The sequence below is a fragment of the Microtus ochrogaster genome, chromosome 16 (assembly GCF_000317375.1).
Source record: "Microtus ochrogaster isolate Prairie Vole_2 chromosome 16, MicOch1.0, whole genome shotgun sequence".
NCBI classification, from domain to species: Eukaryota; Metazoa; Chordata; class Mammalia; order Rodentia; family Cricetidae; genus Microtus; species Microtus ochrogaster.
In genome coordinates this window covers 10511545-10524948 of record NC_022018.1, presented here as the reverse complement: position 1 = coordinate 10524948, position 13404 = coordinate 10511545, and the positions used below count along the sequence as shown (strand labels likewise).

General features: G+C 47.4%; 1 protein-coding gene across 3 annotated transcripts in view; it reads left to right on the top strand.

The window, feature by feature from the left end:
• The window catches only part of Stpg4 (sperm-tail PG-rich repeat containing 4), a 50812-nt gene extending 44356 nt beyond the window's left edge, over positions 1-6456 (top strand). For 2 of the 3 annotated variants that reach the window (XM_026783109.1, XM_005354713.3), the window contains 2 exons: positions 2122-2226; positions 6248-6456. In XM_026783109.1, the coding sequence (XP_026638910.1) occupies positions 2122-2226; positions 6248-6364 (222 nt within the window). In that variant the 3' untranslated portion in view covers positions 6365-6456. The remainder of the gene's footprint in view (positions 1-2121; positions 2227-6247) is intronic. The other variant, XM_026783110.1, reaches the window with a different exon arrangement.
• Positions 6457-13404: the final 6948 nt, after the last annotated feature.

Genomic DNA, 13404 nt, shown 5'->3' with positions numbered 1-13404 from the left:
TCTGCTCAGGCTCACCCATCCTTTCTCCTTTTTCAATTCTTTTTTGTGGAACACAAGCTATGTAAGTGTTCTCTGTCCTTGAACACCGTTGTGATAATTTGAAAGAAAATGGTGCTCAAAGGGAGTGGCGCTATTCAAAGGTGTGGCCTTGTTGGAGGAAGTGTATCACTGTGGGGCGGACTTTGAGGTCTTGATTCTCAAGCTTCACTAAGTGTGACAGTCAGTCAACTTCCTGTTGCCTCTGAGTCAAGATGTACGGACTCTCAGTTCCCACACCACATCTGCCTGCATGCCTCCATCCTCCCTTCATGATCATAATGGACTGAGCCTCTGAAACTGTAAGTGAGCCACCCCAACAAAATGTTTCCTTTAGAAGAGTTGCCGTGGTCAAGGTGTCTCTTCACAGCAACAGAGCCCTAACTAAGACAACCACTGACAGTCCTCTTTTTCATTTGGGAAGACTACCACTGTTAGCAGTTTTAGTTGGAAGTTACCTGGTTGTGAATGAAGTTTTCTTATTGAATATTTGCATTTCTGTCTTTGTGAATTATCTTTTCTTAATTTTCCTGTTTGCTGTTTTTTAAATCTCCATTTCTGTTTATTCAATAGCATTATGCTTGCTCCAGCAAATTGCTGGGACAACTTTCCAGCCAAAAATAACAGATGATTGCTCTCATACAAAGTCAGTGTGTTTTCTAAAACCAATATCAGATCAAATTCACAGCTCATGCTCATATCAACAAGCAGGCTGGCTGACTGGAGATGTATGGATGCAAACGGGGTACTGAACATGGGACAGGAGCCTTCAGGCACTAGGCATCCCAGAAGGAATAAGAAGACATACCCTGTGCTGACTAGTTTATGTCAACTTGACAGCAACTAGAGTTATCTGAAAGGAGGGAGCCTCAGTTGAGAAAATGCCAACGTAAGATCTGGCTATAGTGCATTTTCTTAATTAAAGATTGATGGAGGAAGGCCCAGCCTATGTGGGTGGTGTCATCCCTGGGCTGGTGGTCCTGTGTTCTATAAGAAAGCAGGCTGACCTTTGGATGTCACTGTGGCAATTTCTCAGAAAATTAGGAAACAACCTTCCTCAAGACCCAGTAATACCACTATTGGGTATACACCCAAAAGATGCTCAATTGTGCTACAAGGACATGTGCTCAACTATGTTCATAGCAACTTTGTTTGTCATAGCCAGAACCTGGAAACAACCTAAATGCCCCTTGACTGAAGAATGAATAAGGAAAATGTGGTTATATTTACACAATGGAGTACTACACAGCAGAAAAAAATAATGACGTCTTGATATTTACAGGCAAATGGGTGGAGCTAGAAAACATCATATTGAGTAAGTTAACCCTGACCCAGAAAGACAATTATCACATGTACTCACTCATAAGTGGTTTTTAAGCATAAAGCAAAGAAAACCAGCCTACAATTCACAATCCCAGAGAATTTAGACAACAATGAGGACCCTAAGAGGGACATACATAGATCTAATATACATGGGAAGTAGAAAAAGACAAGATTTCCTAAATAAATTGGGAGCATGGGGATCATGGGAGAAGGCTGAAGGATAAGGGAGAGGCAGGGAGGGGAGCAGAGCAAAATGTAGAGCTCAATAAAAATCAATAAAATTAAAAAAAAAAAGAAAACAGGTTGAGCAAGTCATGAAGAGCAAACCAGCAAGCAGCTCCCCTCCATGGCCTCTGCATCAGCTCCTGCTTGCAGGTTCCTGCCCTGCTTGAGCTCCTGTCCTGACTTCTGTCAGTAAAGAACAGCGGTATGGAAGTGTAAGCCAAATAAACCCTTTCCATCTCACGGTGTTTCACCGCAGCAACAGAAACCCTAAGACACACTCCTAGGCCACCCAGTCTCTCCTCCTCTCGTGGTTATACCTGGGCCAGCTGAGGCAAACAGCACACGGACGACTCCAGTTCCTTCTGACTTTAGATCACACCCATGTAAGACCCTGCCAGCCCCATCCGGGAACTTTCTATCACAGCATTGGTTATGTGTTTATTTGTAGAAGGCAAACAGTGCCTTAAAATACACCAAACATTGGTGAAAATGAAATTTCTCCCCCCACCCTGCTCTCTTTTTAAAAATACTTTTCAGCACGAAGGTCCGGGACCAGGTGAATACGACTTGAAAGCACCCCCAGCAGGCTCCGTCACCTCTTGTTTTCGATCCAGGGTTCCCCGATTCTTGCCTGTTAGTTCAGTAAGTATGCTAAGCCAGATACCTATGTGTGTGTAGGGTGGCGGGGGTTTAGGATTCCGTGTGCTCAGATGGGGATTGTCACCCACGACCACGACGGAGGTTGTATTGAAGTCCCAAGGCTTTGGCTAGACCCCCAGCTGCTTCTGTCTTAAAGGCAGGCCACTGAAGGCCAAGGTAGGCCATGTCCAGGAATGATTTCAGAAAATAACATTGTAATCATCTCAGAGGCCTTTTCTGTTTTACACGGAAGCCTCCATCCTCCCTGAGAAAGTGTCTGCCAAGGCCGGGAGATGTTTGGAGTTAGGCCCACCGGGTGTGGAGGAGTCTGCTTGCTAGCCTTTCCCACGGTGAATGTTCTGTCCCTGGGTACCAGAGGCTGCAGGTGGTGGTTCAAGGGAGACACATTTCACGTGCTGTACTGCCTGCTGGACTGCCTCATGTAAACCTCATCCTAGAAACAGCTTTTTTTCCCCTCAAAGTAAGTATGTTTTCCTGTCCTGGGTGATAGAGTTGATGTAGGAACTCCAAGACTTTCCACTGCAGAGCCATTGGCAACAACAGTTGGTCCTCTGGATGCTAACCACCGCCATCCTCCAGGGACTAAATGCCACCCTGCCATTTCCTCTGAAGGATCCTCGGGTCTCTCGAGAGGCAGCAGGGACCCTCGCTGGAGGACAGGGCTTTCTAGGTGTCCCGTGTAGCTCTTGTGACCTCAGAATCCGTCATCCTATTTCCTCTGGTATTGGGTTGTCCCCTCTCTGACTGCTCAGGACAGTGGATCCCAGCCACTTGGGTGGGTAAAGGGACCACTCTTAGAAGCTTGAGCATTTCTTGGGAATGTTTCACAGGGTTCCGGTCCCAGACGTTCTTGGAAGCCATCTTTGCTTCCAAAGGGTGTCATAGGCATGGAGGACAAGGAAAGCATCTTTGGAGTCCGTGTAAATATTAACTCTGTTTCTTTGGGACCATTCTAGAGCCTGAGTGAGAACCATCAGCTCTGCTAACTGAGCCCTTTAGTTTCTAGGTATTGGTCCTGACTCAGGTACCTTGAAGCCAATGACTATTGCATATTCTGCATACTGAATTCCCTCTTTTTCAAGATCTTCCTCTGTGTAGAGGACCAAGTATGGTTGCCAGTGGTTGATCTGAGAGATTGGGATGAGCTGCATACCTTTCCAGGAGGACCTCCTCACCAAAGTGGGCAGGCTCCCCTTTCTCTCCTGGTAAATGAGAAGTCTGTTACTAGCCAGTCAGAGGTTTCCACTGTTGTTTGAAGGTTTATGGACCTTACAGGGACAGCCAAGAGTAGACTTTTGGGCTCAAGGATTAGGAGTTGAGTGACAGCAGCTGCGCACAGGTACCCAGGTTAGCCCTTTGCCACCCCACCTAATTTATTTCTGTATCCTACAGGCTGAGGATAGGGGCCTCGAGATGGGCAATCACACCAAAAGCTGTGCCCTGTCTCTCAGTAATGAACACATGAAATTTGGGCTGAGGAGGTAACCCTAAGGCAAGGGCTGGCGCCTTCAAAATGTCCGCTGTAGAGTGACTGGCTGTAGAGGGACCATTGTTTGGAGATGTGATGCCGACACTGGGTCAGCGTAATTACAGACAGACGGACAAGTAGCTGGAGAACTTCCATACTTTGGTGGCATCAGCAGTATTCAAAACAGACATCCGACTGGGTCTATAGGTCAGGCCTTTCTCATGATAAGCAAACTCCCGAGAAAACCCAGTAGATTGCTAGAAAGGACAGTGTCCACTAAGTAGGGGCTGGTGTCTGGAGTTGTTCCTTTCTCTTAGAGGAAAACTTCAAGATCACCTGGTGACAGCAAAATTAGGACTGGAGAATTGTACTGGATGTTCTGCAGTAGGATGACAGGGTGACAGAGCCACAACCGGCAGCCTTCCGAGGGGGTGGCTTTGTGTGTGCGTCCCCATCTCTTGTTCTGTGGGCCGACCTTCCAGTACTGCATGCTCCTGCTGCGTCCCCATTAATAGTGCTAATAAAGGCTTCCGCTTCCCTTGACGTGTGGCCAGGACTTGATTAGATTTCCAGGCTGCTCCTTTGCTTTTGGCCAAGCAAACATCCTGCCTTTAAAAGGCAGCTTTTGTAGGCAGCTGATGTCATCTGCCAGGCTGACTGCTCTGTTCCATGCTCAGGGGTGATGCTGTTTCCACCCACTGCCTCCCAAAGAGACAGACTGAGCAAGGAAGGGCAGGCATGACCAGGAGTGAGAATACTGGATGGCAGTGATGGAGCCAAGACGCCGGGGGCTGGCTGGGCAGAGCACTGTCTGATTTGGCAGGGCCCCAGTGAGCCTTGTGTCCCCCTGCCAGGCAAAAACACTGTACAAATTGGTGGCTTGGGGCCATATTGGGTACTAAGCGCCAGGACTCAAACCCAGGTTTGCTGGATTTGGAAGCCTTTATCATTGCTGTTCTTTTCCTCCTTTTTGTTTGTGTGTGTATGTGGCTGTGAAGTATGTGTGTGTGTGTGTGTGTGTGTGTGTGAGAGAGAGAGAGAGAGAGAGAGAGAGAGAGAGAGAGAGAGGAGAGAGAGAGAGGAGCGCATGTGTGTGGACCAGAAGAGGGCATTGACCGTTTCTGTCACCCCTACCTTATTCTTTTGAAGCAGAGTCTCTCCCTGAATGTAGAGCGCACATATTTCAGCTAAGAAGGCAGCCAGCAAGCCCCAGAAGTTGTTCTGTCTCAGGAGTCACAGCACATTCAAGATCATGCTTGCCTTGTTCTCTGGGTGCTGGGGCCTCAACGCAGTCCTCTGAAGTCCCTTTCTCTCTCTCTTTTAGACACAGTCTTACTGTATAGTCCAGTTGGGTCTTGAACTCATGATCTTTCTGCCTCCACCTAAGTGCAAACCACCATGCCTGGAAAACCCTGCCCCTGACCACTACACTGGTGTTCTTCCAAGGGGCCTGAGATGAAGACAACTTGGCTTTCGAGAATGTGTATGTGTACATCTTCAACATGGCCATCAGTGACCAAGAGCTGGTCTCAGGCTGAGGAAAGGGCATTCATTTCTGCTCTAAAGAGAGACTTTGACTTGAATACTTGGCAAAATGTTTTGTTTAAGAATTTCAACAGCCAGTTGGTGGTGATACACGCCTTTAATCCTAGCACTCAGGAGGCAAAGGCAGGCAGATCTCTGTGAGTTTGAGGCCAGTCAGGTTTACAGAGCAAGTTCTATCTAGGACAGCCAGGGCTACACAGAGAAACTTTGTCTTGAAAAAACAAAAACCAAAAAAAGCGGGGTGGTGGCACACGCCTTTGATCCCAGCACTTGGGAGGCAGAGGCAGGCAGATCTCAGTGAGTTCGAGGCCAGCCTGGTCTACAAAGTGAGTTCCAGGACAACCAAGAATGTTACACAGAGAAACCTTGTCCCGAAAAGGAAGAAGCAAATAAGAAAAAAAAGTCAACAAAATGAACACATGATGTCTAAAACTGAGCACTCAGGCTGGAGAGATGACTCAGGCTAAGAGCCTTGCAGAGGACTCGTGAAGGAGGCTCACAATCATGCCCATGTGCAAATGCCCACAAGCATACACACAATTAAAAGAAACAATGAGAGTCACGGAGTCCACAAACGGGGCTAGATACACTTCAGTCTGTCATACTGCCAGTGATGGGAACATGAGAACCAATTGGGGCTTTTAGCTTAAACATGTAGTTGCAGAATCCAGTCTCTCCAGTCACTTGCCACTGGACCAGGGACAGTAGTCAGGAGGAAGATGGCATCCTCTGTGACAGGAACTGCCTGGGCCAGTGCCACTGGGAGAAATCACACTTGGAGGTATCTGGAGAGGGTAGCCCTGCCCTCACCCCCAGCAGGTGTCCGTGGTCCGTGGCTTTCCTATCTTTGTCTTGGCCCCTCCAGGTCTCAAGACACACTCTATCTCCGCCTGCAGGGAATGAGTCAGCCATAGCTCATCCAGCAGCTGGACACAGGAGCTAAGACTGTAGATCTCACCAGCCCCTCCCCTCTTTTTTGTCTTGTTTCAGAAAACACCGGGCCCGGGAGCATACACAGCTTCGAGACAGTTCCCTAAGCAGTCCCCAACCATCGCCAAAATGGGTAGAGAACACAGCCTCTTCTTCAATAACACAATTGGCTTTTAAAATAAAGTAACACTGGCGCCATGCTACTTGGAGCTTTAGCAAGGTCTTATGTCTGGAAAGATCTTTCCCATTGTGACCTTGCCCGTTTCTTGTGGGGATTGACCTTGAATCAGTTGCTTGGGTGACCATCCTGTAGGGTCCTGGTCTGAGCAATCAGTTGCTCTGCTTAATCCAAGAGGAGGCTGTCCCAGAGACTGGTCCAGGCTATGCGCAGTGTGACCTTCTCCATCGTGCTAATGTTGGAAGATCTCTAGACCCCCTTGAAGACTTCTATGGGTCGGCTGCATCAGCCCACAGGTAGACTTGGCAGGCTCCCAAAAGGTGACACTATTCTCTCTTCCAACTTCCCGAGAACAATTTGATTCAGCCATGTCTAGTGCCACACAACAGTTAACATCGTGGCCAGTGACGGATTCACATGACAGTGGTCTCGAGACAGTACAAAGGAGCAGCCTCTATTGCCTATGACACTGTGGTGCACGGTCGTACAAAGTTTGTGTGCTGTGTTTAGTACACAGTATAATCATCAGTATAAACCAAGCCATTGGCCTGTCTGTTGGGACTGTGCAAGTACAGCACTTCTGGGACCGTCATCACTGTCTGCCTGTTGACACGGATGTTCCCTCAGGAGGAGCGAGCGCTAGCAGCCACACTGGTTGCAGACCCTCCAGTGTGGCTGCCTTAAGGCCACCCGTGTTTTTTTCTGTCTGTGAATCCTCATCCACTACTGTAAGCAAGCCTAATAAACTTGTTGGTTTCCCAGAGTGAACTTTAGAATTTTACCTTAGTTTGTCATTGGAACCTTAGCAGGGGTGGGGTAGATATTATTTGTATCTTCCTCAGGAAGGAATTTTAGTCATAGATACATTATAGCTATTGTACAGAGAAAATGCCTGATAGTGGATGGCTATGTTACTGGTTTAATTATTGTAATATGGATTTACCCCCTTCTCTTGCCTTGTACCATTTTCTGTATGTTAAACCTGTGTGTGTGCACGTGTGTATGTGTGTACATGCATGTGTACATGCATATATGTGCATGTATGTGTGTATGTGTGTGTGTGCATGTGTGTGTATGTGGGTGTGTGCATGCATGTGTGTGTGTGTGTTGGGAGTCACACACAGGACCTTGTCTATGATAAGCATGGGGATTATTACCAAGCCTCAGCCCAGCTCATTTATCGTTAGTTTAGAGTGTAAGCCTTTTACCTATTAAAAAAACAAGCAAGTTCACAGTAAAACAGTATATTATGGAATAGGGAGATGGCTCTAAGTAGGTTCCAGTGCTAGAACCCACATAAACGCTGAGCATGACCAAATGCATAGAACCCTAGCGTTGGGGCAGGGGGCAAGACGCAGCAGGAAGATCCCAGAATTCACTGACTGGTCAGTCTAGCTGAAATGGCAACCTCCAGACTCAGTGAGAAACACGGTCTCAAAAAATACTATGGAGAACGATAGAGGAAGACACTCAAAGCTGTCTCCCATGCAGGCATGGGCCTGTGTGTCCATGCACACCAGTGTACACACACGCACAACTATCACACACATACACAAACACCCCAGTATACTATGTTGTACCCATAGCAACTCAGGCGTCTCGTGTTCACTCTTGATTGCATCATTTTCATGTACTTGATTTAATCTTATATTTTGTTCATCACGGCTTTAGAAGCATAAGCTATTCCAATGACATAGGTGTTCTGTATATATGCATATATATCATATCATATTACATATGATATCTAGGTTTACGTTTGCATACAGTAGCAAAATCAATCAGTGAGTGTGCATGATCCCATTAATTGCCCATGACTATGTTTCTGATTCCAAGGCAATGAAAATCTTGAGTATCTACTATATGCTGGGTGCTGTACCTGGGTTGAAGGGCTTGGGACAGAGGTGAAGCGTCATGGGATTGAACTTGGCAGGGAGTAAGGGAAACCAGGCCTGAGAGGGAGTCTAGGAGCTATGCTGAGGAGCTCCAGAGAATCCCTGAGTTCAGAGGCTTCAAGAATTTCCTCATGCGAGTGACAGCTCTCATGCAAAGACCAACTCTAGTCTTTGAAAGATGCCAGTCCACTGCCGGTGCCCAGAGGAGGACTATGACCTGCCACATGTGTGCAGTGGAGGGAGAAGGCAGCAGAACCAAGCCCCAACACATGCAGACGGGGAGCTTGGCCAGTGCCCCAGAGACCCAGGAGATGAACAGGGAGAAAAGAGGAAGCTGATCGGGGCAAGGACCACCATCTGGGCAAGGGCCCAAGGCAGGGATAAACGTTTGCTAGGGAAGAAGCAGGGGAACTGTGGCTCTGCAAAAGTGATGGGGGAGGGGGCACGGGAGGGAGCACAGCTGTGGGAGGGCAGGATGGCAGAAAGTCCTTTCCTAGGTCCAGGAGGATCACCAGACTGGCCCTATGGAGGACAGCAGGACTCAGATCCTACTGCTGGGTGGCTCTGTTAGGTTTTGGTGGGAGTGTGCTTTATGTTTCTGTTGTTGTAATAAAATGCACCTTGAAAAGCAACTTAAGGAAGAAGGGCTCATAGCTCAAGTACAGTTTAACTCGGTGAATGAAGTCAAGGTGGCAGCTTGTAGTCACATCCACAGTCAAGAGCAGTGTTGTGGTTTGAATGAAAAGGGCCACATAGGCCCATACGGTTGGCACTATTAGGATATGTGGCTTTGTTGGGATAGGTGTGGCCTTTTTGGAGGAAGTGTGTCAGTGGGGGTGGGTTTTGAGGTCTCAGATACTCAAGCCAGGCCCAGTGTCACTTTCTTTTCCTGCTGCCTGAGGATCTGGATGTAGAACTTGGCTGTTCCCCCAGCACCCTGTTTGCCTGCAATCTGCCATGCTTCCTGCCTTGACAATAAATGGATTAAACCTATTAACTGTAAGTCAGCCCCAGTGAAATGTTTTCCTTTATAAAGTTGCCATGGTCATGGTGTCTCTTCACAGCAATAAAACCCTAAGACAAGCAGAGACAATGAGGTAATCTATGCTTATTTGGTGGGGGAAAATGGTCTGTATTCTGTCAATTATATTTTAAATAAATGCTAATTGGCCCATAGCCAGGCAGAAAGTATAGACAGGACAACCAGACATGAAGTAGATGCGGGTCAATGATAATAGAAGAATTCTGGGAAGAAGGAAGCCCATTCTGCATTCCTGTCCCAGCCACAGAAGAAACAAGATGTGACTGCCCCACCAAATAAGGTACCAAGCCACATGGCTAACACAGCTAAGAATAATGGGCTAATATATGTTGTAAGAGTTAATAAGAAGCCTGAGCTAATGGGCCAATCAGTTTATAGTTAATGTAAACCTCTGTGTGATTTCTTTGGGACTTAACGATTGCAAGGACCAGGCAGGACAGAAACCCCTGACAATACTTGTTTATGCTCAATTTGCTCCCACCATTTGTGCAACCCAGGTCCTAATCAACACAGGTCTGTCTTCATCAATTAACAAAAGATAATCCTCCACAGGCATGCTCGGAGATTAATTTCTCAGGTGATTCTAGATTTTTTTCAAGTTGAAAACACCAACCATCACACTGGATAATGTCTTAGTCACTGTTCTATTGCTGTGAAGAGACACCATGATCAAGGCAGTTTTTAAAAGAAAGCATTTAATTGGGGGCTTGCTTATAGTTTCAGAGGCTCGGTCCATGGTAGGGAGCACAGTGCCAGCTTGTAACTGTTTGCTTGATTCGGGAAATAACTGGGCCAGCTTAAAGATAAACAACTATATTTTTAATTGTTATAAGGTGAACTCACGCCACAAGAATGGGAAGTCCGAGTTCCGCTGTGTCCTGCGGGAATCACCCAGAGAGAACAGCGAGCACCTGGTCCGTCCCAGTTTTCTTCCTGGGCTCCAGGTAGCCGTGCCTTAACTAGGTTCCACTTCTTAAAGGTGATTGATTAACAGAGCTTCCCCCACTCCCCGCATTATTCAAGGGTTTTAATAGTATACCGAGAACAACTTGGTTGAGCATAAAAATAAAGGATCTGTCATTGTCAGATGGTCCAAGTGTCCCAGAGTCTTACTGATGAAGATCCTGGTGTTGACGGTGCTGAGGGGGGTCCTGGTGTTGACGGTGCTGAGGGAGGTCCTGGTGTTGACGGTGCTGATGGATTTTTTGTTTGGCACAGGCCTGTAGTCTCATCCACTCAGGAGGCTGAGACAGGATATTTACAAGTTCAAGACTAGCCTGGGAAAGTTAAGACCTTGTAACAGAATAAAATATAAGAGGGGCTGAGGGTAGTCCAGTGGTAGAGCACCTGTCTAGCATGTGCAAAGTCCTAGATTGATTTTTTCAGTTTAATTTTTTAATTTAAAAAATTTTAATTTTTTAAAAAGGTACAAGCCCTGTATTCTTAGTACTGTCACAAACTAAGTAATAGTAGGTAAGACATAATGATCTCTTTCTTGGGGACAGAGCCTCCCAATACTCCCCACAAGTTTGTGGACTACCAAAGAGGTGATTAGCAGTTGATTAGGAACAGACACATGTAACATGAGGGTCTGCTTGTTGGGTTTCTGTTCCGCCCTATTCCCACAGCCAGTAAATCCCAAAGAAATTACACAGAGGTCGTCATAATTTATAAACAGATTGGCCCATTAGCTCAGGCTTCTTATTAACTCTTGTAACTTATATTAACCCATTATTCTTATTTATGTTAGCCATATGGCTCAGTACCTTTTTCAGCGGGACAGGTCACATCCTGCTTCTTTGGTGTCTGGACAGGACTATGGAGAAAGTTTCCTTCTTCCCAGAATTCTCCTGTTCTCATTGTCCCGCCTCTACTTCCTATCTGGTTATCCTGCCTATACTTCCTGACTGGCTACTGGCCAATCAGCATTTATTTAAAATGTAATTGACAGAATACAGAATTGTCCCCCACCAGACACGCAGGAACTTTCCAGGCTCATGTGTCACTGTAAGGATTCTGAGAAGTCGGTTCAGTTGCTGGAATTGGAGAGGCACAGGAATGAAATGAAGCCTGAGCTCCTGCCTTCCTGGTGCCTTTGAGAGCACAAGACCTGCCTATCTCCAGACCCAAGAGTTCCCCCTTGTAGATATCCATCTGCTCCTCACTCTGCTCCCGTCCCCCAGGTCTTCTCTTCTGTCCTCTCTGCCATGACTTCTGCTGCTCTTTAGCTTCTTCTTCCACCAGGAGCAGCGTCCCTCTGTGTCCTCTGGTTATGCGAAAGTCAGACCTGCTGCCTCCTCTCGTGATGGTAATGGCCAGAGGAGGCAGAGAGGGAGAGACTAGAGAGAGCAGCTAAAGGGGTTCTGGGATCCTGGCCAGAAGTACTACTGTAAAGAGCACTAGTGCGAAGTGGGAGGATGGACAGAGGACCAGCTGGGAGCGTTAGGTCAAAGGTAAGACAGAAAACTTGGGTTTGAAAGGCACCCCAAAGTGTAGAAGACTACAGGGGCATAGTTTCTATGCATACTTACCTCGAAGGGTTCAAAATCAAATAGTGCCTTAGAAGATGATGAGTGACAGCTCCCCAAAGTCTAAAGACATATTTGAGAGCGGGAAGAGTCATGATGGAGAACCAGGGGATGATGACAATCTGTACCTGGATATGTTCCGTGTGTGTGTGTGTGTGTGTGCCCAGTCCATCTGCCAGCATATGGACCCACACCGGTCCATCCAGTCAACTGGACATCAGGGTTCTGGAGTTCCACAGCCCGACACACAGTTCCCATACCTCCAGCTGCCTGGCATCTTCTGAACCCCATCAGTGTTTGGGGAGTCCACACTCCTTGAGTGACATTTGCTTAAGGAACTACTGCTCTGGCTTCAGAGGGGCTAGGTGATGAGTGGTATGGAGCTCTGTCTTGTCCCCTTCTTGCCAGACATCCTGGTGACACTGGTAGTGGTAGTGGGGAGGGCGCTTCCAGGTGCACAGGTCCCTGGACTGATGTGACCTTCTCAGGACACTGTCAGAGAAGACTCCTATGGTGCCAGTGTCCAGGAGCCCATTTCCCTTCTACTGTGGGAGTGAGAAACTTCTTGTCTCTGTTCCCAGAGCCCTTGAGCTCTTTGTGTCCTTAGAGGATGGCAGATGACAGAGTACAGACCCTGGATTCTCAGGCAAGGGTGGATAAGACATGATAATCTCCTACCAAGGCTGTGAACTACCAAAGGGGTGATTAGCAGTTGACTGTGAGCCCAGTGTCATGTAAGTGGCCAAGTGCTGGGCATGGATGTGTATTAGGGTCGTCATTGCCACCTTCATGCCAAGAGAAGACCTAGGAGGAGAGGCACCCACTACTGCTCCACAGGTAATGAGGACAAAGACGCAGCTGGGTGTGTTCTCTGTGTGCCCCTCCAGAGGGATCCATGCTGTACCCATTAAACAGAAGGCCTTGCATAGGAAGGACTTAGCTGGTGAACATCTCAGAAGGGAATAGAATTTTAATTACATAAGCTGCTATATTTTGTGTCCTGGGGGTTGTGTCACAATTGACTGGATCAGGGCAATACACACCCCCTAGTGAAGCCAGTCTATAGGATGCTAAGTGACCCGTACAACAAATGACCAAATGGATTCTCTTGCTTAAGAACAGACTGCTCTGTGGCTTGGTGCTGTAGGAGCAAGGCAGGGGACAGTGGGTCTGAGGGCCAGTGTGGTGGTGTCCAGCCCAGAGTCCTCAAAAATGTTTTTTATATAATCATAATCCACAAAGCAGGTGCTATCCCTTTGCTATTTTGCAGATGAGAAAGCAGGTACAGAGAGGTTAAGCTTCTTGCTCAAGGCCACCCAACCAGTGGAGGACAAAGAGAGGTTCCAACTCAGTTGGTAACTACAGTGTCACTGTCCTGCCTCTGTCAGGGTAGGATGGAGGCCATGGCTGCTTTAGTCCCAGGTCTCTTGTTTCCAAGTGCTTGACCTACGGCTCCTTGGAGCAACTGTTGCCTGGTGCATTACCTTCAGGGAACCCATTGTCTTTACAACCAAAAGCACTTGGTGACAGTTCCAGAGGATCCCTGGTAGGGCACAGCGGAGACTTTTCAGGCATCT